Source organism: Dreissena polymorpha, chromosome 5 (genome assembly GCF_020536995.1).
Source record: "Dreissena polymorpha isolate Duluth1 chromosome 5, UMN_Dpol_1.0, whole genome shotgun sequence".
In the NCBI taxonomy this organism is placed as follows: domain Eukaryota; kingdom Metazoa; phylum Mollusca; class Bivalvia; order Myida; family Dreissenidae; genus Dreissena; species Dreissena polymorpha.
The window spans coordinates 91,277,285-91,304,935 of record NC_068359.1 but is presented as its reverse complement, the minus strand read 5'-3'; the positions used below and the strand labels follow the sequence as shown (position 1 = coordinate 91,304,935).

At 35.8% G+C, this 27,651-nt stretch overlaps 2 protein-coding genes across 2 annotated transcripts; one reads left to right on the top strand and one right to left on the bottom strand.

Moving 5' to 3' along the window:
- Positions 1-368: 368 nt before the first annotated feature.
- On the top strand, positions 369-4,817 carry LOC127881406 (uncharacterized). The gene is made up of 2 exons (XM_052429273.1): positions 369-1,825; positions 4,107-4,817. The coding sequence occupies exons 1-2, from the start codon at positions 461-463 to the stop codon at positions 4,137-4,139; spliced, it is 1,398 nt and encodes a 465-aa protein (XP_052285233.1). The 5' UTR covers positions 369-460; the 3' UTR covers positions 4,140-4,817.
- A 12,096-nt stretch (positions 4,818-16,913) lies between these two features.
- Positions 16,914-20,718, bottom strand: LOC127881414 (uncharacterized). The gene is made up of 5 exons (XM_052429284.1): positions 20,614-20,718; positions 20,179-20,234; positions 19,607-19,782; positions 19,330-19,497; positions 16,914-17,047 (listed from the first exon to the last, which is right to left on the bottom strand). Exons 1-5 carry the CDS (start codon positions 20,617-20,619, stop codon positions 16,989-16,991), a joined length of 465 nt encoding a protein of 154 aa, XP_052285244.1. The 5' UTR covers positions 20,620-20,718; the 3' UTR covers positions 16,914-16,988.
- Between the last annotated feature and the right edge of the window lie 6,933 nt (positions 20,719-27,651).

Sequence of the window (27,651 nt, the reverse complement as noted above, 5' to 3'; positions counted from 1 at the left end):
AAATCGGTATCGGAGTGTCTGAAATCGAAATCGAATCGAGCTGTTGGTGAATCGTTGCAGCTCTATTCGTTACCAATTAAGGAAAGTGATTAATAAACTTCAAAAACACATTAATTTAAATTTACCTGAATGGCAGCCTACGGTCGTTATCCTTTGCATGCAACCTAAAACACGACAATGTTTCAACACACTATTCTTTGCTGACATTTTCATTTTGAAATTTCTAACAGTGTAAATATTTCATTTCCTAAATTATGTACTTACCTGACATATGTACTTTAGGATTCTATCTCGGCCCGAAAATAACTCGCTATACGGTAGGCGCCGCATAATAGACGACTACCGGAAATAAACAACTTTCGCGCATGCGTATCGTAGTTTCCTCTCCGCACGACCTCATGCTCGAATCACTTTTCTTCTCGGCGCCTTCGAAGGCGTTTGTTACTCGCTATTTTTCAGCATGGCTGAAGTGTTTGTTAAAAATAATAATAATCGTTCTCCGTTTGTGGATAACGAGGAAGAAGATATGGGACACAGTGACGTGAGTAATAACACAGTGTCTGGCAAGCAGAAAAAAAGACGTTCCAAAGTAGACTTATTAGAGGAACGTTTTGACGAGAAATACGGTAAACTTGAAAATACTTTACACAATATTGTTGCATTGTTGCAATGCCAGTCACAAAGACATGGTAATTCAACGCAGGGGAATGGCAAAAGCCCCAATTATGACCAGGGGAGTGATACAAGCCCCAATTTTGAAGAGAGGACTGGTCAAAGTTCCACAAGTAATCGTCAAGATGATGTACTTTCCATTCATCCTGCTTCCTCTGAACATTTTTCGTTGTCTGATTCAGAAGAAGAAGACACAGAGCACAGTGCTAGTGTACGCAGGTGTTTGAAAGACATTTTTGGAGAAGATGCATGTTTGAAAAAAGATGCACAAAAGCCAACTGGCATTTGCTTAGAAAATTCGCAGAAAGAAATTTTGGAACAAAGCTATCGGTCTAAAACACCAAATAATGTAACAGCCTTTTCAGAAGAGTGCAAAGATTTATTTCCAGTTGATGAAGACACTGAACATTTTTTACGTGTACCTACATTGGACGATATTGTAGACACGTGTCTAACAAAGAAGTTTGGTTCTAGAGCTTCATTCGCTAAACATGGAACTTTTCTGTTCTCACAACCAAACAAAATGGTGGAGAAGACCGCATACAGAGGACAGCAAAGTGTCTACATGGGTATTGTTACACAGATGTACATGCAGCAAGCTCTTGCAATGTTAATGGACATGGTTACAGATAAACCAGACATTGAGAAAAAAGTGAAGGACATTTTCGCTTTATCCACACGAAGTCTAGATCAATTTGGTAGAGCAGGAGCATTTTTTCATATCATTCGTAGACAAGTCACAATGAGCGAGACTTCTTTATATGAACTTGATGATTCAAGGACAATCAGTAACCTACCCTTGAGAGGGGACGGGGTGTTTGGTGAAGAATTGGAAAAGACTCTCAAACAAAAGAAAGACAAAAGAAAAACACTTGAAGAGTTATTGCCAGAAAAATTGCAAAAGAAGGAAACATATAAGAGGAAAGCCAGTGAACAGACAGAACAGCAAACATCTGTCAAAAGACAATATGTAAAGACAAATACAAGAATGGGTGTTCAGCCAAATGAATACAATAGAGCGCCACCTACATTTCGCATTCCAAAATACAATGCGGACTCACGAAGTACTTTTCGAACAGAGCACAGAGCTGGTGGCTCGAGAGGTCGGGGCAACTATGCAGCCAATAACAGACCAAGGGCTACAGTTGCCAAGGTTAGTAAACAATGACCAGTCAGGTCTGTTAATGTTGCGACCGGAGATACCAGTAGGGGACAGATTAACTCATTTTCAAAAAAATTGGCAGTTGATTACAACAGACAAATGGGTTTTATCAATTATAAAAGAGGGTTACAAATTGGAATTCATAAAGAAACCAATTTTTCAGGGTATAAAACAAACTCATGTCAGTATCGAAAACGAACATATTATGCAGGAAGAAATAGATTCTTTAATGCAAAAAAATGCTATAGAAATCGTACCGAAAACAAATTGGACGACAGGTTTTTACAGTACTCTATTTTTAGTCAAGAAAAAGACAGGAGATTTAAGACCAGTCATAAATCTAAAACCTCTAAATCGGTACCTCCGAAAGCAACATTTCAAGATGGACACATTGACAAAAGTGTTAAATCTAGTTCAAAAGAACGATTGGGCGATATCTTTCGACTTAAAAGACGCTTATTTTCACATAGGCATATTCAAGAAACACAGAAAATTCCTCAGATTTGCATGGAAGGGGAAAATTTTCCAATTCAAAACATTATGTTTCGGACCAACTGTCTCTCCACGAGTTTTTACAAAAATATTGTCAGTTGTTGCAGCTTATCTAAGAGTAAAAGCCATACGATTAGCAGTGTATCTGGACGACTGGATACAACTGAATCAAGAAAGACAAATATTACTAACAGAAAGAGAGATAACGCTCAATCTTCTTCTGAATCTAGGTTTCATAATAAACAAAAACAAATCCACTCTCATTCCTGTACAGATTCTGACATATTTAGGAACAGTTTTTCAATTAAAGAAAGGCCTGGTTTATCCAACGGCAGAAAGATTTCAGAAATTAGTGAAGGCAATTCATCTACTAATCAATGGTTACACAAAAGCAAGACAATATTTGGTAGTTCTTGGAATGATGGCATCCACACTAGAAATTGTACCAAATGCAAGACTGTATATGAGACCCCTTCAAATGCATTTGTTACGAAACTGGAGTCCAGCCAGAATGTCTCTGCACTGGGAGGTCCCATGTACACAGTCTGTGAAATCCAGTCTCCATTGGTGGTTACATCAAGCCAATTTTCAAAAAGGGGTGTCTTTGCAACCAATTCAACCGCAGATAACAATGACTTGCGATGCATCAATGGTGGGATGGGGTGGTTTTGTGAACAACAAAGTAGTACAGGGTGTTTGGTCCAGGAACCAGAGTACAGAGCATATAAATTATCTGGAATTGAAGGCGGTACATCTGTCATTGGAAAATTTTGTTCCGATATTAAAGAACAAACATGTATTGATTCGATCGGACAATTCCAGCACAGTTCAATATTTGAACAAACAGGGAGGTACAAAATCGATGAGACTTTGCGAATTAGCTCAGAGAATCTGGTTCCTAGCTCTACACCACAATATGAAATTGAAATCAGTACATATCAAGGGGCAGAGAAATGTATTAGCGGATTTTCTCAGCCGACACCAACTTCAGTCTACAGAATGGTCACTGAACAAGACTGTAGTGAACCATCTGTTTTGGATGTGGGAGACTCCGCTAATAGATTTGTTTGCGACAGCAGAGAACAAACAATGTCCAGTGTTTTGCTCATGGAATCTAGATACATTAGCACTGACACAGGATGCTCTGTCCATAAGTTGGGAAGGCATGATGGCATATGCATTTCCACCCATAAGTCTGTTGGGCAAGGTACTCAAACACATGATGAAGTTTCAGTGCGAATTGATTCTGATAGCACCAATGTGGGAACGTCAGCATTGGTATCCAATGATTCTTCAGTTGTTGATAGCTCCACCAGTCAAGCTTCCAGAAATGGAAGATTTATTGGTTCAGAAAGGGATGTTACATCCGAATCCAAAACTTCTAAAACTGACTGCATGGAGATTATCGACAAACGGTATGAAACAGAAGGATTTTCTAGACAAACTAGAAAATTATTGTGTTCATCATGGAGAATCGGAACTCAGAAAGATTATAGATGTAAATTTAGGAAATTCCATAGCTGGTGTGGTAAAAGACAAATTGATCCCTTTACTCCATCTTTAAATAACTGTGCTAATTTTTTAGCTGATCTATATAAAGATGGTTTAAAATACAAAACAATTTCAGGCTATAGATCAATGATGTCTTCTATGTTGAACCCGGTGGACAGAATACCAGTGGGTCAACATCCCTATATTATTCGTTTACTGAAAGGCATTTTCAATGAAAGGCCACCAGTGAAAAGACTTGTACCTGAATGGAATTTATTGTTTGTTTTAGATGCCCTCAAGCAACCACCGTTTGAGCCAATAAAGACAGCCAGTTTAAAGTATGTAACTTACAAGACAGTTTTTCTCATAGCAATTACAACTTTTCGCAGATGTGGGGATTTACAATCTTTGACATTGGGAGAAAATTCTGTGAATGTACAAGCAAAAGGTGTAACTTTCATAAGGCATGGTTTATCGAAACAGGACAGAGGTTCACATCAGAGCAATACTATTTTTATTCCTGCTTTTCCAAATAACAAGTTGTTGGATCCAAAACGAGCATTGACTTATTATCTGAAATCAACAGAAAAATTTAGGAATTCAAAAGAGAAGGACTCTTTGAAATTATTTTTAACTGTAAATAAACCGCATAGAGCGGCTTCAAGTCAGACAATTTCGTCATGGATTGTTAAGACTATTCAAAAGTCATACAAAATGAAAAAAGTGTATGTATCTAAAGTTAAAGGTCATTCAACTAGGTCAATCGGACCATCATGGGCTCTTTTTAAGGGAGCTCCATTGAAAGATGTTTTAGACAGTGCGGATTGGAGTAGATCATCTACTTTTGTGAAGTTCTATTTTAAAGATGTATCATTTGATTTTCTTAAAGAATAATGTTTTTCTCCCCGGCGAGTTATTTTCCGGAAAATGAACTGTTTTTAAGTCAACAGTATGGAACATATCATATATATGATGGCCACAAGTAGTGGTTTATCCATCATATATTTTTTTTTTATTTTTTTTTTTTTTTATTTTTTTTTTTTAAATATATTGTTTAAATATGTGGAAAAGTGAATAAGAATACATGATTTGTGCTGTGTACAGTTATTATTGTGTATATAAGAGGGACTGTTGTAGCAGTTTTTATGAAATAGAAGATATAGAAAACTCTGGAATGAGAAGATCTACTATAATTGTTGGAGTGGTCAGAAAGTACCTGAACCCGCCTCCAAAGAGGGACTGCTTTGGGAAGGAATCCTAAAGTACATATGTCAGGTAAGTACATAATTTAGGAAATGAAATTTCCAAATTTGTACTCAAATTATAATTTTATGAGTAAATTATACTTACCTGACATATGTACAAACCCACCCTTCCTCCCCTCTTTTTCAGACTACTTTCTGAGGCCTTCGAAGGCGCCAAGGAAAGTGATTCGAGCATGAGGTCGTGCGGAGAGGAAACTACGATACGCATGCGCGAAAGTTGTTTATTTCCGGTAGTCGTCTATTATGCGGCGCCTACCGTATAGCGAGTTATTTTCGGGCCGAGATAGAATCCTAAAGTACATATGTCAGGTAAGTATAATTTACTCATAAAATTATAATTTGAGTACAAATTTGGAAATTTGACATCTGTTCGACATCGTTATCAACTAAGGCTACATCAAATATCACCATGTGTAAAAGATTGGTGTACTGCGACCTAACCGATAGCGACACTTTTAGTCACCATAATTACGACAGTTTCTCGATATGGTGAATAGAGCGTACGCAAAGAATAACAAAGTAAATAAATCTTGCTTTGATGGTAAACGTTGATAAGTTTTTGCAGTATCAGTGTTCCTTTGCATTTTCAGTGGGGATCAAGTTTTGCACCTTTGGACAAAAGACGGTGCATTGCAACTCTCAGCTACCCTTTGGTTTATAAAGCTGAGAGTTGAATTATTGCAACTATGACAAATACTTAATGCTTAAAACATTAAGCACACACTATTGTTATACAAACAGGTGTTAGACAACAACTGACAAACAAAAAATTGATAGGTTTAAGATTTTTATTTCATCCCAGTTACAACTTCATACTTGAGTACTGGTAAATCAAATGTTCATCTTTGAACCCATCAAATAAAAAAGAACCTTGGAGAAACTCATTGTACAAACAAAAATAAGCATGCAAAATTATTTTTAATGATGTGAAAATCTATATTAAAGTAATTTATGCTTTTGTTTTCTTCCTACAGTAGCTTTTATGCAACGGTATGGAATGTTCAAATCTATTTTAAACCTTTTAGTCAACCAATGAGATTGCACTTATAAATATTGACGCAGCAGGGTAAAACCGGACGTCCCAAGGCTTGTATCGGATACTAAAAAGGCTTATATCGGACAGTTGTTGGTTGTATGTATTTCCGTTGTTGGGCTTCATCGTGATGCTATTTAAGCTGTGAAGTCTATTCATCGGTGAATTTGTATTTTGTAGTTATACGTTACGTATATATTGCAAATATATGGCATATTAACATCGCATACCTTTTCCCTCTTTGGCCATATCTGAAAAGCTCGCATATACAAGATATACATTGTTGTTTATTGTTATTTATTTGTATTTTAGTTAATGGTCCGTTCTTTCAATGTCTCTATTTTGCAACGAAGCCATAATAATTCTTAAGCTCATCTAATAAACGTATAGAAAACACACCTAAGTTCTATAGGTGTTGCCATAGTTTGGTGTCCGATAAACCCCGATAGCATTTTACGAAGCATTTACAACCTGGGGATTATCGGACAGTTTAAGTTTTCTTATTTTTTTACAATACAAGTACTGGTCATGTACGTAATTCCGGCCTGTACGTAAAAAATCGGCCACCTGTGTAAAATCATTTTCATGATATTTACGCACATATTTTGTTTTTATTTAGAAAAGTCAACATGAAAACCATCCCCACTCGCAATATTTTGCAAATGTAAGAACCATATCACCGTAAACTTTTGTGTTAAAATGTCACAAATATAGCAGGAAATATTTGGCTCATGGGGAAAGTGATGTCATCATATGTTGCAACAATTATAATCATATAAGAAACAAATATATCTGATAAAATTATTTTTATTTTATCTAATAAACTTTAATCAAAGTTTTACCAATTTATTGTACAAAAACTTATATTCAAAACATACAAATCAGAACCTAAATATAAATTTTTAATATATGAATTACCTCCCTTTAAAAGAATATTGCTAGATTACATGTTTAAATATTATATATAAGCGTTTACTAATAATCAACACTGAAGTCAACTTTTCAAACAAAATGTGTTTACTTTTTTAGCTATGTTTGAAAAAATTTATTTAACACTTAAAAAACAAATATTTTTTAATGAAATAGCAGTTTCCCCATTGTTTATATTTATTAAAATAGGTAGGGGGAGTAAATGGTATAATAATTTCGCATTTATTTTAAATTTCAAGTCAAAAAATTTAATAGTATAAACATTGATTAATACTCTGAAATTGAGGACATTTGTCAAAAGATATTGCTTTGTAATTTTATCTGCAGATCAAACCGAAAAGTGGCCGATTTTTTAGGTACATTTAACCTACGAAAATGGATAGTTTACATGTCATCATTTTCTGTTCATTAAGTAACATTCACCGATCTAATTCTATTTAAATTTTCATGCTAGGTGAGTTTTGAACCCAGGATTATATATGTGAAGTTTAGTTTCAACCAGTTGCCTAACACTAAAGATTTTTCTTAAATAGTCCCAAAAGTGGCCGGAATTACGTACATGACCAGTAAAGTTTGTAATAGTTTATTATGTTTTTCAGAAGATAAATATTTCAGTTAAAATCATTCGTTTTCTCACAACAGTATTCACTCATTTCACAACATACCGTTACTTGTAAAATGACCGTTTTTAATGTTCCCGAGTCTTGGATATTCGCTAAGGTGAAGAGGGGATGTCTCTCCAAATGAACTCGCACCTTCCAATCAAAATCACCGATTTATTCCAGCTCCCAATTGGATGATTGGTTACATAATACTATGAAAACGTATTTATTTTATAGAATGTAAATAATGCTCAAACCGTTGAATGCGAGGTCATTTTGTATGTAAATTTTCGACTTTTTGTGGTTGTCCGATAAACCCGGCGTGTGTCCGATATTACCCAGGGTTACTCTATATTGTCTAGATCTGGTCACTGGTGAGTCATTAATGTATCATAATACTGAAAATACTTTATGTAATTATATTTCAGAATATCATCATTCATGTAATAAAAATAAACATGAATACTGAAAAAACAAAACAAACCACACAGACCCGAGTCGGAAAAACTTATCTTTAACAGTAAATAAACAATTTATTGCTAGAAGAGCGAACAACCGGTAGCTTTAGCCTTATGCAAGTACGAATTTCCAGAAAAGACATGTTTCCTGAAACTTAAAATGTGTCAGTCCTTTCATAAGACAAGTCAAGACATAAATAGCTTTTGCAAATAATGGACACACTTTCCGACATTATTTTCCATTTACATTACCGATTCAACTGCGAATGAAAGTGATGGCAATGCGAATCATCTGCAGCATGACATTCTTCAAGAATAATTGCAAAATGAAGACAATTTACCGCAAAATGGCGCTATTTTCAGCGGGATGTTTTCCAAGAAAATCGTCTGCAAGAACGTCACGCGGTTACGCGCCATTATAAAAATCTGAATTCGTATGCAATAAGTCTTTGTAGTCTGGGTCCCAGCTCTTTGTATACAAAGGGGCAGGTAATCCAGACTATAAGTTTTTGCCGTGTGTCAGCAACGGCAAGAAATAATCTTTTTCCACTAACATCGCAAAAATATTAAAATGTAAGATATGTTGCCGAAACTTTGCTGTAGTTAATTTTATCAGCGTAGCTGCCTCATCCAATTTGTTAACAACCTCGGACTTTGTAATAATGAAATGAAACATACACAAATATATCTACTAACAATGTAAACCAGCTTCACCATAAGGAAAGCAACCTTTAATTATAGCATGTTTTTTCACGAGTGATCATAGAAATCCGAATACCACTCGTGAAAATATATTTTCTATGATCACTCGTGAAATAACAAACGATCTAACACTGACATGAACAAATTTTATGTTTAGTTTATGCCCCTTTCTTAAGAAAATAATTAACAGCTGTTTCCCTTTCGCTAAAAAGTTACACATTCTCCCGTGGCGTGCCTCAATACATTTCAAAACACAAATGACGCCATTAGTGTGACAAAATGACGTCATTATACCAGCCAAGTTCTCCCATTCTATACATAGATGGTCAATACGTTATTTTCAGTAAGACCGGTGTGTACACAACGAAAATCTCCACTTAAACTCTTTTACAATGTAAATAAACGGTGAAAAAGCATAAATAAAAACGACAATTTGTTGGACTCGGTTTAACGTCGATTTTAATTTACTCGTGATCATAGAGAAAAAAAAATATTTATGATAATCTAAAAAAAGAAAAGGAGTTCCGAAAATTTGTTATTTTCACCGGTGAAAATAACAATTTGTTTATTTTCACTGCTGTTATTTCACTGGAGAAATGTCATATTTTATCATTAGGTATAACAGAAACACAAATACTAACCATGTAAACCAGCTTCACGATTAGGAAAGCAACCTTTTATTATAATGCGCGATCTTTGATCCCCGTAGTTAAACCGATTATCCTTTTAACAACACACACCAACATCAACGCCGTAGATCTCTAGCGAATTTAGAGAATATGTTTGTTTATCCCATCTTCACCGCGACATTGACGGTATAACACCCCATGTAATAAACTAACCTTTATCCCACCTTGTTGAATTAACCTGTCGTTTGCACAGACTACTTTTATTCTAATACTGAATGATTTTTCCTAAGAAATCTCTAGAGTCCAGAAAACTTAAGCCTTAAAATTATACGACCTTCAACCTTTAGATCTAGTCAAGGGACATAATTTTTCGCCATCCGTATAATGAATCAGCTGATTGACGGCGTCATAAAATGACATACTGATTGCGTCATTTTCCAATAATATGTGATGTCATCTTTTGGTGTACACGAAACTAGTATGCGATGTCTGGGAACAAAACCATTGAAGACGCGCATTTTTTTTCGCGTAAATGTATCTTGGATTTTATTATGAAAAAGTGCATATTCTATTGGACTACTAACCTCGGACGGAACCGGTGAGACGAAGGATTTAGATCTACATTTAGATCTAGTATTTTGGTTCAGTAGTCTATTTGAATTGTTTTGCTTTTGGATGTAAGTAAACGTAAGGGTATATCTTGATGAATAAACTTTGTCTTTGCTATTTTATCAAAGAAAGTCTATTCAATAAGAATAACCCGTTTGCAACAAGTGTTTCAAAGCTTAATAGAATAAATATTACGGATTATCTTGTGTTTGGGTCACAAACTACAGGATGTGAAGGCTAGATTTAGACGCAATCAAAATCTGCAGCGTCCATGAAAAAATTAGGCGAGTATAGTTTTTTTGATAATTTATGATTAGAACGACTCTGTGTGTAAATCTACATGTACATGTATGTTGACATCGACATCATTTTGTTAGGAGCAATCGCCGCCATATAGGATTTTGATCTTTTTTTTTCGAAAATGAAATGGATTATATTAAACTAAAATCTTCTTATCGCGATCGTAATGTGTTACAATTTGCATGCTGCGTAAAATTGAACTGAGGCATATGGTGATATTTTTTATTGTTTACATTTTTTGTGTGAAAGTTTTTAAGACTATTTTTCGTACCAGAACAAATACACGTTACATTCGTTAGATAAGAATGAAATAAAATTATTGTTAAGGTTATTAGATCTATTTATGTTAAATGTCACGTTGACAAAAATCTATTGGATAAATAGAATACTAGGATTAGCGTTGACTAGAGAGAAGTTCGCGTTCCCGGGGTTCTGTGCCTCGCAACATAAACTTATCTCTATTCAACGCAATTCTAGTATTTTCTATATGTTCCATAAATAAGCGCCAGATACAGATTTATTTTTAATGAATTTAGCAAAATAGATCTCAACTAAAAAGCGACACAAAGAGCAAAGAGTTGTGTCTTAAAAAATGGGTCTGTCGTTTTTTTAAAAAGAACAACTATTTACGTTTGTATCGTCTCACCGGAGAAGTACTAGTTACACATCAGGATATACCATATGAAATGGGAAAACGATATTATAAATTCATATATTAAACTGGTGGATGTTTAAGATAACCAAACGGATTTATTACATTGACTCATTGACGTTTTTAGCTCACCTGAGCACAAAATGTTCATGGTGAGGTTGTGTGATCGCCTTTTGTCCTTCTTACGTCGAGCGTTGTGCGGCGTCAACATTTGCTTTGTGAACACTCTAGAGTCCACATCTACTATCTGATCTTAATGAAACCTCGTCATAAGATTTGTCCCAATGATATCTTGGACAAGTTCGAAAATGGTTTCGGTTGCTTAAAAAACATGGCCGCCAGGGGCGGGTCATTTTTCCTAATATGGCTATATATGGCTATAGTAAAACTTTGTTAACACTCTTGATGCAATATTTGTGGTCGGATCTTTATGAAACTTGGTAAAAAGATTTATCCTAATTATATATTGGACGAGTTTGAAAATGGTTCTGGTTGCTTGAAAAACATGACCGCCAGGGGCGGGGCACTTTTTCCTTATATGGCTATAGTAAAAACTCGTTAAAACTCTTAAAGTCACATTTATAGTACAATCTTTATGAAACTTGGTCAGAACATTTGTATTTAAAATATTTTTGATCAGTTAAAAATGGTTATGGTCTGTTGAAAACTTGGCCGCCAGAATTTATTCTTATATGGCTATAGTAAAACCTTGTTAGCACTCTAAAGTTACCTTGATAGTTCAACTAGATTGACTCTTTATGAAACTTGGTCAGAACATTTGTTCTGATGATATCTTGGGCTGCACAGAACAGGTCAGTTCTTTTGTATTTCAGGTGAGCGACTTTGGCCCTTTTAGCCATGTACAGTTCGAATATGCATGTACATAGCGCGCAAGACTTTATAATGATGCATGAGACTGTATATAATGTTACCCTCTCTCGGAGCTAAACATAAAAAGTCGACAATTATTGACAAAATGCGAATGTGACGTTTGATTTGTGCTGTGTAGTTGCAATTGAACGTACCACTTTTAATCTTCCAAATTCAAATCTTTTGAAATTGCCAATGTCAATAGCATAAAATCTATTCCCGAATTTTAAAGATTTCCGATACTTTTAGTTGTACTGTCCTGCACCAAAATTGTGCGAGTACTATTCGAGTGATTCCTTCATTTTCTGTCTATATAGGTACACTTTTATAAACTGTTTAGACACGCATTTTGTTTGTGACATTGTGGTTAAAGTATGACGTTTGGCTAGCTCTTAAACCGGTTTTAAAACACAAACGCTTTGTGTTCACCGTACCAAGGCGTTGATGCAAGTTTCATCATTTTATTTATGTAGCCGGTGTTTTTTTTATAAAAGTAATGGATAAAACAATGTCATGGGTTTCTTGAGTAAAAGTGTGTGCCTCCAAACTTCTTTCCACTGATTAAACATGTTCTGTCCACCACGAACCATTTTTTCAATTCTTTAGAAATTGCAATGACTAGGAAATGGTCTTTTAACGTGTTTCTGTTCTTTGATTTATCTGAATATCAAAACTAGCTTCGAAACCAATTTTAGACGCCGCTCTTGAAATGATGTTGGCGGTACTCAACAACAAACTAACACAGCATTATGACAATCCTCGTTAAAGATGCCATTCCAGTGCCAAGAAATTAGTTGCCGCAGCTTTAATAAAGGCACACATTAATCGCGTTATTTGTTCTAAATATATAATACAAATTTTGTATATATATATTACTGATACAAAAATGTATAGGTATATTACTGATACAAAATGTGTATTTATATATTTAGGACAAATATATATATATATATATATATATATATATATATATATATATATATATATATATATATATATATATATATATATATATACAGTCCACTCTCGTTATCTCGACATCGGATATCTCGATATTCTCGATATGTCGAAGTAAGCTCAATGTCCCATTTTTTTTCCTTCTTTATCTATATAAATAAACATCGCTTACCTCGATTTTCGTTATGTCGAATAATTCGATATGTCGATATAAATTTTTGTCCCGAGTCCCGATTTAACATGTATTTACTGTGGTTTATCTCGAAGTGCGAATAACTTTCCCAGTGTCGGCAAAAGGTGAGAAACTTTTTCTTTGATACTTCACCGTCCCGCTTCGCCCGGCTGCTCCCGATACTGTGCGGTAGAAAATCGATCCGTTAATTACATCAATGATCACACGTGTGTAATGTCGTTAGCAATTAAATCTTGATTAAGGCCTGTCACTTTAAGTGTCACTTGAACATCAATTAACTGCAATTAATACACAGCCTGCCGAAAGGCCGAAAGACTAATTGTTTTTACAAACAACATTCCAAAATGCATTGAGTTATATTTTTGCGTATATACACCGTCGTTTACTCGACAGTTTAGAAAAATTATAGCTGCATGTGTTCATGCAATTCTGTTATACTTAAAACGTCATTTTAAGCATTTAAATAGAAAAATTATTCGTGCCTCGTAAAACGCGTATATATCAGGAAGAGAGTATTATGCCACACGGTGACGGCTTTAGTTAGATAACTTAGCAGGTATTAAGATGTTAAAAACAAGGTAAATTTTCGTCTCATTTTTTCTTTGAAAACGCCCAATCGGATATCTCGAACTATCGTTATCTCGATATTTTTTGTTGTTCCCGCCGACTTCGAGATAACGAGAGTGGACTGTATATATATATGATTTGCAGAGCTGAGTCTCGGGAGACTATGCTGATGCGCTCTTGAGTAAGTAACTTCAGTGGGGCAACGCCTGCTGAGGCTAAGCAGGCAGCTGCGGGAGTGTTAGTTCTTGTTGCATGTAACGCACACTAAGGTGCTTGTTGTCGGGGAAAGGGCGGCGCGCGCTTTTTAAAGGCTTCTCTTTCGAGTGTTTTTCTAAGATCTGCTAGCCTCAGCTACCTCGATGTCTCTATGTATTGACTGTAGCAGTGCGGTCTTATGCCAAGGTCTCCCAGGTGTTCGTAGCGATGCCACTGGCGTTGAGGTCCCTCTTGCAGGCATCCTTGTATATGATGTCTGAGCGACGCACAGATCGCGTAACAGTGACAAGCTGTCCGTACATAACGTCCTTTGGAAAGCGGCCATCCTCCATTCGGCGCACATGACCAAGCCACTGGAGTTGTCGTTGGGTTAAAAGCGCGAACATGCTTGGGATCCCAGCACGTTCCAGGGTGTCGCTGTGCGGTATACGAGCCTGCCACTTGATATCCAGATTGCGCTTTAGGCACTATATGTGAAAGGTGTTGAGGCGGCGTTCATGTCGCATGATGGTCGTCCAAGTTTCGCTACCATTAAGCAGGGTGCTGAGGACTTACGTCTGATATACCCTGATATTGGTCTTCTTTGTTAAAAGCTTATTTTTCCACACACACTCTTTGTCACTCTGGCAATGGTAGCCTTTCCGATGCGCTTACAAAGCTTATCATCGATGGACAGGGATTTGCTGATGGTGGACCCAAGTTAGGTGAAGTCATCAGCCACCTCCAGCATTTTCTTGATGCGGATCGTTACTGACATTCTGGCCCATGATGTTCGTCTTCTTCATGTTGACCGTAAGTCCAAAGTATTCACACGCCTTGTCAAAAAGGTATATGAGTCTCTGGAGGGCATCTTCCATATGCGTGACAAGCGCATCATCGTCCAATAACAGCATTTCTCTGTCGAGGATCGGTTACTTGTTCTAATCCGTAAGTGAGCGGTTGAACAGTTTCCATTCAGGCTTTGGGTGAATGAAGATGCATTCAGTGCACTAGTCAAAGGCATAATTCATCAGCACAGAAAAGAATATGCCAAACAAAGTCGGTGCGAGCACTCAACCCTGCTTGACGCCGCTACTGATTGTGAATTGCTCAGACGATGACCCGTCAAAAATCTTCCTTTTTATGTCTTTGTGGAAGGATACCATCTTGCTGCGCAGCTCGGGGGAGGGAGTGGGTGGGTGGGGGCAGCCGATCTGTTTCAAAATGCGGAATAGTCCGGGTGACCAGGTGCTCATGGTGAGCTGTTGCGACCGCCTTTTGTCCATCGTTCGTCGTCCGTCATGCGGCTTCAACATTTGCCTGGTTAACACACTAGAGGCCACATTTATTGTCCAATCTTCATGAAATTTGGTCAGAAGATTGGTCTTAATGATATCTTGGATGAGTTTGAAAATGGTTACGTTTGCTTGAAAAACATGGCTCCCAAGGGGTGGGGCATTTTTCCTTAAATGGCTATATATGGCTATAGTAAAATCTTGTTTACACTCTAGAGGCCACGTTTATTGTCCGATCTTCATGAAACTTCGTTAGGAGATTCATCTCAATAATATCTTGGACGAGTTTAAACATGATGCCGGTTTGTTGAAAAACATGGTCGCCAGGGGGCGGGGCATTTTTCCTTATATTGCTTTAGAAAAAACTTGTTAAAATCTAGAGGCCACATTTATTTTCCGATCTTCATGAAACTTGGTCAGAAGATTTGTCCCAATGATATCTTGGATGAGTTTGAAAATGGTTCCGGTTGCTTTAAAAACATGGCACTAGGAGGCAGGGCATTTTTCCTTATATGGCAATTTATGGATATTGTTAAACCTTGTAAACACTCTAGAGGCCACATTTATTGTCCGATCTTCATGAAACGTGGTCAGAAGATTCATCCCGGTAATATCTTGGACGAGTTTAAAAATGATGCCGGTTGGTTGAAAAACATGGCCGCCAGGGGGCTGGCATTTTTCCTTTTATGGCTATATTAAAACCTTGTTAGCACTCTAGAGGCCACATTTATTTTCCGATCTTCATGAAACTTAGTCAGAAGATTTGTCTCAATTATATCTTGGATCAGTTTTAAAATTGTTTCGGTGCTTTAAATACGTGGCCTTAAGGGGGCGTGGAATTTTTCCTAATATGGCTATATATGGCATTAGTAAAACCTTATTAACACTCCAGAGGCCACATTTATTGTCCGATCATCATGAAACTTGGTCATACTATTTGTCCCAATGATATCTTGGATGAGTTCGAAAATGGTTCCGGTTGGTGCAAAAACATGGCCGCCAAGGGGGCGTGTCATTTTTCCTGATATAGCTATAGTAAAACCATGTTAACACTCTAGACACCATATTTATTTTCCGATCTTCATGAAACATGGTCAGAAGATTTGTCCCAATGATATCTTTGATAAGTTCCAAAATGGTTTTGTAGCTATAAATACATGGCTACCAGGGGGTGGGGATTTTTTCCTCATATGGCTATATATAGTTTAAGTAAAACCTTATTAACACTCTAGAAGCCACATTTATTGTCCGATCATCATGAAACATGGTCAGAAGATTTGTCCTAATGATATCTTGGACAAGTTCGAAAATGGTTGCAGTTGTTTGAAAAACATAGCCACCAGGAGCGGGGCATTTTTCCTTATATGGCTTCATGAATCTTCATGAAACTTTGTCAGAATATTTGTTTAAATGATTTCTTGGATGTGTATGAAAATGGTTCTGGTCTGTTAAAAAACGTAGCTGCCAGGGTGTTAACTAGTCTGGAAAGTTTGTAAGAACATTTGTTCTAATGACATCATGGGCTGCACAAAATAGGTCAGTTCCTTTGAATCTCAGGTGAGCGATTTTGGGTCTTTCAGACCTTCTTGTTTAATTTAGGTAATTAATGTTTTTGTTATGAACCTAAACGTATACACTTTTTTCAAAATATAAAAGAAAATGATACTACATTTCTCAAGATATAATTTTTTTTACAGAAATGCAATCTTGCTATACCCATATTTATCAAAGGGGAAAACATTGTTTTGCCAGTGAGGTCATCATCCGGCTACGTTCAACTTTATTTGTGATCTTCATATGTCGTAAATATGTTTTGTGTACGTATCTCATGTCTACAAATTATTGAAACGCCATGTTTTATTTTATTTTGTCAAATATATTGGTTGATGAACAGCAACAACACATCGGCATGTCTTAAGAATACATCTTTATCCAGATTGTGACGAACTCGGACTCAGTTACTTGACTATCCCCTGAAAAAGAGAAGGCTTCTTATAAAGAAGACATTAATATTAGCATAAATATAGAAATTAATCTTCATACAAACAGACGCGCTTTATATTTCAAATACAAAATCACTATTCCTATTCAAAGATCTACGATTAGTTAATGCATATGTTTTGCAATAATATGAAAGACACATGTATTCCGTGTTTAATACCATTTTCTTGCGTGAACTACAGTTACTGACTCATCACCGTATTAGACACTTTTTATCGAAATAATCCGAACTCAGTAGGTAATTGTTTATATTACAATGTTTAAAGAAAAAGTTAAATATTCATTCACTCATTCGTCTTCACACGTGTTAGGTTATCCGCCTTAATTACCGTGCAATGGATGCGATCCTGCTAATGAAATCAACAGATTCCATTCAACAATTGCATCATTCGATGTCATTTTGAACGTAAGTATTCATATTTTGTATTTTTCCTCCGCGTTATGCAAAATGCTGGGCCTAACGATTACCCTTACGGAATGGCAATATGTTTTCTCAACATAAATACATGATCAAATTAGGTAAATATAAACAAAAATATGTAAAAGGTTAGCTCAAAATTGTTTTACCGTCAAAAAAATGTATTGAAATCAAAACAAAAATACACGTTTGTCACACATATGAAACCTTTCTTGTAGTTTGTCAAGCCCACATACTTATAGTTTGGTGTTCTGATGTATTGTCATTATATATTGGCAATTTTGGAAATACAATGTGTCATTCTAACTTAATGAAGCCGGTTCGACATAAAAACAAACAATACTGAGTTTATAACAGTTAAAATTCGTACAAATTATATATAAGTATGTGTCAAGCGAAGAGTACGCCTGTTTTGGGGTCTAAAACCATTGACCTTAGGAATAAAGAAAAACTCTCGCTTAAACCACTTGTCGTTCGGTGACATTTTCAGTTGTATTTTATATTTACAAAGAAACGATCAACGAATTGTCCCAAAATAGACTGGAAACAACAGAAATTTCCAAATTTATCAAACGTTTAGCGTTTGTAAAGCTTTATGATTTTATCTATGTTTAATGGTTATTACAAAATGTATACATTCAGTTAGACTATACGACATAAGTATTGTTTTGATCACTGTATATAGTGTTCTTTTATTTTTATATCTGTTAAATTTGTTAATAATCGTCCTTTCGCCAATGTGTGATTAAGTCGCTTTAAAAGCAACACGTACAGATTCCAGGGGCTATTACAAAGTTGTATCTTCAGTATCAGTTATGTCAACAGTATTGTTTTGATCACTCTATACGGTGTTATGTTATTTTTGAATCAATGATAAATTTCGCAATCTGTAACAAGACCTTTACAAGAGCAACACGCAAGGGTTAAAACGATTCCCTGTTTCAACATGTAACCACGAGTAAAGATTAGAAGAAGTAAGTACGATAGGAAATGCGAACGCAGGATTTCTACAGAATAACGCAATGCATAAATCGTGCACTGTTTTCTTTTTCACTTTAATCATCGAGAGTTCTTGTCATTATTATGCCGTTACACGCTCTTTCATCGCTAAAATCACCAGGACCCTTACATATATTTATTGAAACTTCATAAATTTTAAGATTGATCTATGAAGTTGTTCATGAAACTTGTATAAAATGTATCATTCTCATTTGGACTACGGTTAAGTTTGCATAAAGATGGGAGTGGTGGTTGAAATTCTTCATTTAAGGCCATCGCTTTGTAAATTTACCAAACGCTTTCAAGCAGGGTGTAATCTTGGGTCCGTTGCAATCGTTTTATACAAGTTCTCTCCGAAGAGTCTCAAGTCGTATTGTCTCTTTTAAGATTTGCATTGGCAAATATTTGTATTGCAGTTTTTGGATTCCATTCGTTGTACATATATTTTTATCCGGCGTTACACGTACCTTCATTGTATCACACACATACTTATTATGGTTCAAACACGCAAATTTAAGACATATTTTGTTTTGAGTTACATAAAACAGTCAACGTCACCCCTTTGTCTCAAAAGGCTTTTAGAAAGCATGTGCATATATGTGTGTGAAACGTGAATTGTTTCTCTGATTTGTATAATATTTTCAGATCACATTCGATTAACATGAGATAAGTTAATATTTTCTCTCAATATCTAATTCAAGTTGGTCAGTTGCAACAATGCGCAACAAATATTGGTTTACGGATTTTGTTACAAAGCTTTTCAAGTAAAAAAGTGTTCGCAAAAAACTACTTCATGCAGCGAAATATCCCAAAACAGGAAACAGGAGAAATGCATACTATTGACGTCGAACCAAAGGAAGATGTACATCATATCGCGGTCCATGTCAATCACCCAGTCCTTGTTAACGTCGAGATTCATAAAGAGCTGCAGGCCCTTGTCAAGAGTGCCCAGGTCCTTGTGTTGCCAATGGTCCAGAAATTCTCTCGTAGTCACATGGTTGTCACCTGCAAACGACAACAACGATTTTTGAAGACATGTTTGAGATTGTTTTCTTTGACAAAACCTTTGATAAAAATCTAGAAAGTATTTCATTCATACATAGCATTTCCGTACTATTATTGTCGAAATTTCGGAAGACACGCTTGAACTCGTCTTCTGTAAGCAAACTGTTCTGATCAAAGTCCGACATGTTGAACACGGTCCTGGCGCTCAGGTCATCACCTATTAACGACTCCCCATAGCCATGACCTACTTGCTGATAGGTCCTCGTTTCTTCGGCGTCAGTGTGTCTTAAACGGTTAAAAAACATGCATGCTTGCAAGCCCATGTCTTACAAAAGTAATTTATCGTTACATGGCATCAATCATTTAATCATGTTTCAGATATGGTTCGAAGTTTAAAGCATTATTTATTGAATGAAACATTCAATTAATATATACGACATAATGTACAGGTCAGTAGGACTATATTATATTCATTACCTAATGAAAATGATTGTTTTGTGTAAAGACTTTCATTAATTCATATGTTCCTTCGATTAATTTTAGATGATTAGTATAAGTGTTGAATGACTAGTATACACCTACACATATCGTTTTTAGCAAATGTATTATTTTCATGACCGCCTCAAATTAAAAACTACACATAAAAAGACACGCATACGGTCTATTATACAGTTTACTTACAACACAGGACATACTGTAGACAAAACCAACAACAAAGTCCAGAATAGTGCTAAAGCCTGCAAAACGAAAAATGATGTTACACGTAGGCAACTGACTTCTGTTTGTATGTCACTGGTTATAAATTAGATACAGTTAAGGAAGCAAATTGCAAATTTGAAATTGCAAAACAGTGTTTATAGAATGGCATGCAGTTTATAATACGATTAATTGAATGTCTTGTCTTCGCTTCACATTGAGTTCCTGTATTAAATAAGTGCATACAGGACTGTTTCGATTATTTTGTATTTTTCATAACGAAGCAATATTTTAAACACGTAATTAATCGCCATGTAGATACGAAATTATAAGAGACTCTTTGCCTTTCGAATTAACTATTGAATTTACACGAAATAAAACAAAACCGCTCATATTTCAAATATAAATAAGAATTCCTACCTCCATGAATGTCAACTAACAGATGGCTTGGCTGAAACATGGCAAGCCTACAAGACAACAAAACCTTCAATCCTACTACGAAATTTTTACCGAACACTAAGATAAGATTTAGATTTAGGACAGTTTAATTTACGCGATAAAGAGATACAAATATGAAGGTTAGCATTAGGCAGCCGATTAGGTATGAAATATGTGCAATAAACAAATATGAACCAAATTGATAGCATTGGTATAAGAAATTAAATTAAACTTAATTTAAGTGCATTTCAATACGAGCAAATCAACGAGTTTGCAAACGAACACGGTAGAACTTTCTTCATTTGAGCACAAACAATGATAAGATAACATGCATGATCCTTATGAGGCACTGCGATTTTTATTGTCTGTTTATTGTGACCGTATTGTTATTGTCACATGCGCACGCGTATAAACAGTTTTCGTAAAATGGTATGGTTGCAATGCGACTGACGGATTAAACTAAGTATAACAGTTTACAGTTAACATTTTAAATTTTTAATTAATACATTATTTTACTTATATATGTATAAGTATTTGCTGCTGCGAAAACATGGCATAAGTCATTTAATTATTTCGTTATATGTACTAGTTCAACATTAGGTTAACTAAAAATTGTAAACATTAGTTCAAACTATTATGCGGATTATTGCAGAATTGAATGCAGATAATATTTTGCTTAAAACATGCAACACCTTTTTAGAGTTGCATTTATGTATTAAAACAGCCGTTTGAAACACTTTGATATTTGGTACGCAGCCATGTGTGCCTCAGTCGCTATAAATTAGTATTTGTGTATAATGGTATCGGGTGTCGTGTTAATATTATTTTATATACTGTGCATACAGCTGTATGACAATTGTTTTATAATATGGAACATCACTGAAAAAATTACAACTTGTAATAAATTCTTCTTCCACGCGCAATGCTATCTATTCAATTCGCGAAAATAGCACAAGCCTGTAGTATAATATGAATTCGTAACATTTAAGGTGTCCAGTACGAAGAAAACTTGTCAAAGAGTTCCGTTTTCACGACTGAATAGGAGGGACAATTAATAATATTCTTGCGCAATATACATATTGTTTTTGTTGTGTGTTATTTTACAAACGATTGTCAGCCGCAGTATGGTCATTGTTGAAATCTACGCGTTAAGCCGTTCTTTCTTTCGTGGTGGTTTTTAATACTGGTGATTGCATGACGTCAGCATTTTCATTTTAAACAATCTCGTCGATGAAATTCTTTGCATTAGGCGGTCGTTTATCTCTTGTGTCTCGCAATTCGCAGGCGGGGAGATTTGGCAACATGGTGCCGGAAATACCGTGGGCAGGGAGGCCGGCGTAGTCGGCAATGAAGCGTGGTCCGTTTTTTTAATATTGTATATCTACGAGGTCCCTTCATTATGTGAGAGAATGTTCGCCCCGTTACTCATACGAACGGCGCTGGTAAAGTAATCTTTGAACAAACAAGTCAGCATTATACAGGCCCGACACGCCGAACAGATTCTGGGCAGACAGACCCATGCTTCCGAATGTTTCCCCGTGTAATCCCCGGGGTACAGAGGTCCATGAATGCCTACACTGGGTGGAACATTCGTGGGCATACTCATTTACAAATGGTAATACTTGCAAACATTAACTGACAATTAAAGAACAAAGCATTAATATAACTTAATTGAACCACATACATATAAACACGATAAATAGGTATGAACATAAATGACCGAGTCCAATTAAAGCGTTTGTGTACTTAATTCCCTGTACCTGTGAACACATACCCAGGATCAATATGAATCTGTACATATCCACAACCGCACACGCCTTCGAAACGCGACCCTAAACATGTTGTTATTTTTTGGCAGGTGAAATATCTCTTTTGTTCGTTAAGGGCGGTCCCACAAGTAAGGGTGTAAATGGATTAATTTTACTGACAGGCAAATAATGGGCATGTAGAAGTATGCAGCTGTCGAGCTTTGTGTTTGCAAGATGATTATGTGAATAGTGGTCACATGGAAACATACTGTTTAATTGTATCTTGTTGATATTGAAGACAAGTATGCTTATAGTAATGCACATTATTTCTAAATTTTTGTTCAGTACGTATAGCACAAATAATGTAAATAATGTATTTATTTCCTCCACAAATGGTTATAATTTCACACCCGGGATTTAATTCAGCAATACTATGTGTCTTTGGGTTTCAAACAAAGAAACAACTGCTAAATACGAAATGTTTTAAATGCTAAGAAGCGTCCGTAGGATTCAATTCGCACGAGAAATACCGTGGTTCCTCATTTTCCAGAACACAACACATGCGGGGTGCGGTAAATTCAGACCAAGTTATATGACCTTAATCCGGTCATAAAATGCATGATTGAAATCACACCAGATAACTAACACACGGGTGAAACTCTGGTAAAATAGTGCTATAACTTGTACTGTCCGAAAAGTATGAATCATATTATTTTAAGAAAACCAGTACATGTATATCGGAAAATTTAGAGTCATAAAAAATATTATTTTGACCAAAATAGGGGGTGTCCAAAAATTAAGAATTCCTTAAAACTTAAAGAGTTATTATGGTAGATAAAACACAGAAAGGCTATGTGGAAATGAAAGAAAAACATAAAGGGCTAAATAAGAATCATCCATAAATATTTTAATTATTTTTACTGGGATAATTAAACTAAGTTTCCTTGATCATACATATGCAACATAAAGTTTTATACTAGGCTTTTAAAGTTTTAAGCACAGTGGAACCCTTAGCCTTCTGTCCGAAATCATGGGTAACATCGTGCCTGAATTTGAAAGAAAGGGTTTTGTGTGGCTTAGTTTTCAGGAGGATCAGGCCTATACATTAATTTCAAATTATTATTTGTGTGAGCATGTTTTTGCTCTGGAGTGAGGTAGAAAATTAATTATAGGACATAATCAGGGTGCAGGATCATGTGCCTTTTGGGGCTCCACTTATTAACTTAAAGGAGCTCATACACCAAGCACGTTCTTAGACAGTTCGACCAAGTTCTGAAGAAAATGCAGAACGGGATGTGAACTTGCTTGAACGTGTTGTTTTGGTCAGAAAAAAATCTACAATGTGATTGAATGACGTTCGTACACAGCTCGCGCTACGTGCATCTCGTTTCTATTCCGTTCTATCCCGTTGCCAGTCCGTCTTTATCAAGTTCAAATCGGGTCAATTTCCCATTGTCCCCGTTGGTATACCGTTTCCAGTCAGACCGAGTCCGTCCTCAGCCAGTTTGATCACGTTCGTACGCAGTTCTTCTTTTTTCGCTGTGCGGTGGTAACTCGTTCAAAGGCATTTCTCACTCCGTCCTACTACGTTCTTAGTACGTTTAGAACGTAGTTGCAGCGACGTTCTGGCACGGCGATTTAAAAATCGACTACGTGCTTTCTAGTTCGCATTTATGTTTCACGCTTTAAATTTAACAAATTTCTCACCCAACAAGTTCTGTTTCGTCTCCGCCGTCTTTCTCGGCCCAACAAAACATTAAACTGCTGCTCTGCTTTTAACATTAACTGCACGAAGCTAACATGTAAAATATTAACAGCTCCAAGGTTGTCCATGTTTCAACTTAATATCACAAATGATGAATTTTGAGACAACGACCTCTATTTATATGCACATTGTCTGAACGTATTGTATTTACGGTTTGAACGTTGTAACAACTGCATTGAGCGAGTACAACGTACTTGAAACCTACTGCGAACTCCTTATAACGAGTACAACGTACTAAGAACTGACTGAGAACTTATAGAACGTGTTGCAAATGTTGTGAGAACCTATCTTTTAGTTTCTATTTATTTACACGAAACAAGATCGTTCTTGAGACGTAGTGCGGACGGGGTCGGTCTGTCTGATAACGGAATTGACGGACTAGAAACGGACTCGATCGGTGTGGCATCGTACAGGTAATTTCGATCCGATCGCACACCGTTCTGGCACGTTCCTAACCCGACCATAGTACGATCTATCCGTTCTAAGTACGTCCATTTCGTTTCTAGTACGTTGTTGCTACGTTTAATTGTAGAACGGAATGATCGGAAGAAAATTTTGAGTAGGCTCAAAGTTCTGAAACACCTCTTCCGTTCAACCCCGTTCCAGGCCGTCCACAAAGTTCGAAGACAGTTCGTAACACGGTGCTACTACGATCACTCTGTTCTCACACAGTTCGAGCCCGTTAAGTCACATTTTGCAGAACGTACTTCGAACGGAGTCGGTGTATCGGGGGTATAAACGGATTTAACAAGACGGTAAGTGGTGCTTTATTTCAAATAAAAAAAATAACAAGTTTTCTAATGAAATTTCATCTTGTGCATAAAATACAGACTTTTATGCTGCTTATGGCAATGTGAAATACATCAAAATTACTTTATTTAATAAGCATGTATTCTTGTTCAAAAATTTCATTTTTACTGCATACATTTTATACGGTAAATGGCCGGTTAAGTTTCACACAAGGTAAAATTTTGTCACCGATTTCAGACGTATTTAAGAATTTATTCTTATACCTTAAGATATTGTCACAAACTGCAAGACAAGCTGTCTTTTATGCACTATAGAGTTCTGCAAATACATTTCAATAACTTGAGATATTTGCAAAAATAAAGTTCTTAACGGTGTGATTACATTCTGTCCAGCCCGTGTGTAAACCCCTCAAAACCCCATTGATTCTGCACCCTGATAATTATCAAATCAAGAACAAAAAATGCAAAATGCTGCAATTGCATACTGTGGGTCTTACTAGATAATTTGAGTTTAAAACGCTTCTTCATTTCCTACCCTAAGAGACTGATGAGCAACAAACAGCATAAAATCTGAACACCCTGCAAGTTACTCGCAGTCTGTTCTGGTTTTAAGATGGCTGCATATAGCCATTTTCACTTTACTTTTGAGTGGGAAAGGGTCAATATAGTTTTAAAGAGGGTATATTAAAAAGTAATCTGGAAGGTCGATCAGTTTGTCTGTAAGTCTGTCTGTAAAAGTTTCTGGAGCAAACTTCTTGCTCAAGCCATTGATTTAAAGGGGCCTTTTCACAGATTTTGGCATGTATTAAAGTTTGTAATTAAATGCTTTATATTGATAAATGTAAACAATTGATCTATAAAAGCTCCAGTAAAAAAGGCAAGAATAACATCAAAAAAGAAAAAAAGTAACCCTCATCAGGGCTCAAACCACTGATCCATGGAGTCCTGGAGTAAAGGTCTACCACTTGGACCACTCGGTCATCCGTGCGCATACAATGAAGGATGCATTATTTAGAGGATAATACACGGCTCAGCCGTGTATTAACGACTATAATATATATCTTACTTTTATACTAAATTATAGATGGGCCAAGGTTTTGAGTCATAAAATTATACTATTTTGGTCCTTCACTAAAATTTATGAAGAACCAGCTTTCCGTACTTATATTTTCTTTGAATTGATTACGCAATTTATGACGTATCTCATGTGACGTAATTTAAATGACGAAACTAGCTAGACGCTTTGGATGTAAGGACAACAACAAATCGGACTTGGCGCGTTTTTATTTAACAGTTTAATAATTTTTAAGCATTGAAAGATTAGTGTGTGTGTTTACGATGGATTATTATAATATAATGAATGTGAATAACAGTGTTATGATATAAAACGTGAATGAAACTGGTGAGACTGCATTTTCGATTTCGTTAAAATGTCGAATAAAGCGATGTTTTGTTGAATAATTGATGGATTAAATTTAAGAAAAGTGTAAGTGAATTGTTCTTTAACTGTTCGAATGAATTCGATGTTGAATTAAAAGGGTAATTTCTTTGATGAATAAGTCGTTCCTTTGTCAGTCGAACAAACAATGTATATCCATAAAGAATTGTCTGCTTACATCAAGTGCTTTAAAATGGAAGAGATGGATTGCGATGAAGAAATGTGTTCAGAATTTTAACTCGTCATGGAAGCAAATTAAACTTTACGAAAATAAACATGGTTATTACACAACTTCGGTGAGTAGAACAATAACCTAGATGTTTTACTTTTTTATGGCTAAAACTGGATGTGGACGCCATATTTTTCCAGTTGAACGTCACGCGTACACATTCTGAGGGCCGAATATAAATAATCGGCCCAAGGGCCGAATATTTATAATGGTAATGGCATGAACAACTGTACAAATTTGTTACTATATCTAGTAAGGTATGTATTATATACTTATATAAGCAATCTTCGTAGTTTCACAAAATATAACGACAACAACAGAACTCTCCAAATTATTCAATCGTTTTGCTTTATAATTTTCAGGTTTTCATATCGTCAATAGATGCATATAATGGCTATTTTAGAGCATGGTAAATGTTCAGTATTACTGTTTCCTCACAAATATCACAATTAAAACGAAAATTTGCGAATCTGAAACAACTTTGTTTTTTCATAAATTTTAAAGGTCCCTTTAAAGGAACCGTCAACCGTGATTGACGAAAAAAAATATATAAAATACAGCATTTTTACAATAATTAGTTTATATTGATTAAAATATCACGACTGGTATATTACTTTACTTAAAAAGTTCATATTTTCAGTATATTCGGTAATAAAATTTCGCGATGTGAAATCCAAAGTTCATCGCGAAAATAGGTAACATAACGATATATACACTATAAATAACGCAAGTAGATTTATCATTTTATATATAAAATAAATTCAATTCACTACGCATGCACAATTTGCATTCCTGACGATGATGATCAATCTACTTGCGTTATTTATAGTTAACTGGTAGTTACCTGGTACCTGTACCCAGTAAAATTTATTACCGAATATACTGAATATATGAAAACTTAACAACTTTTTCGGCGTAAGCTGTATTAAGCCAGCTTTTCACCCTGACTTGACCTTTGTAAGTGTCCAATAATACTCAAATAAAATTTCCCGCGGCTAGGTACGAATGAATACACTTCATTTATTCCATTGGCTGATTTGAGTATAACACCAGAACATTGGAAACATATCCGCGTCTTTGTAACACTGTTT

Bases quoted from the DNA above. Each gene is read 5' to 3' on its own strand.
- LOC127881406 (XM_052429273.1), top strand. From the start codon at position 461: ATGGCTGAAGTGTTTGTTAAAAATAATAATAATCGTTCTCCGTTTGTG. The intron at 1,826-4,106 runs GTTAGTAAACAA...TGTTTGTTTTAG, and splicing joins CAAGGGCTACAGTTGCCAAG to ATGCCCTCAAGCAACCACCG.
- LOC127881414 (XM_052429284.1), bottom strand. The intron at 19,783-20,178 runs GTAAGTAAACTG...TAACCGTTTAAG, and splicing joins TCTACAGTATGTCCTGTGTT to ACACACTGACGCCGAAGAAA. The intron at 19,498-19,606 runs GTACGGAAATGC...TGTCGTTTGCAG, and splicing joins CCGAAATTTCGACAATAATA to GTGACAACCATGTGACTACG.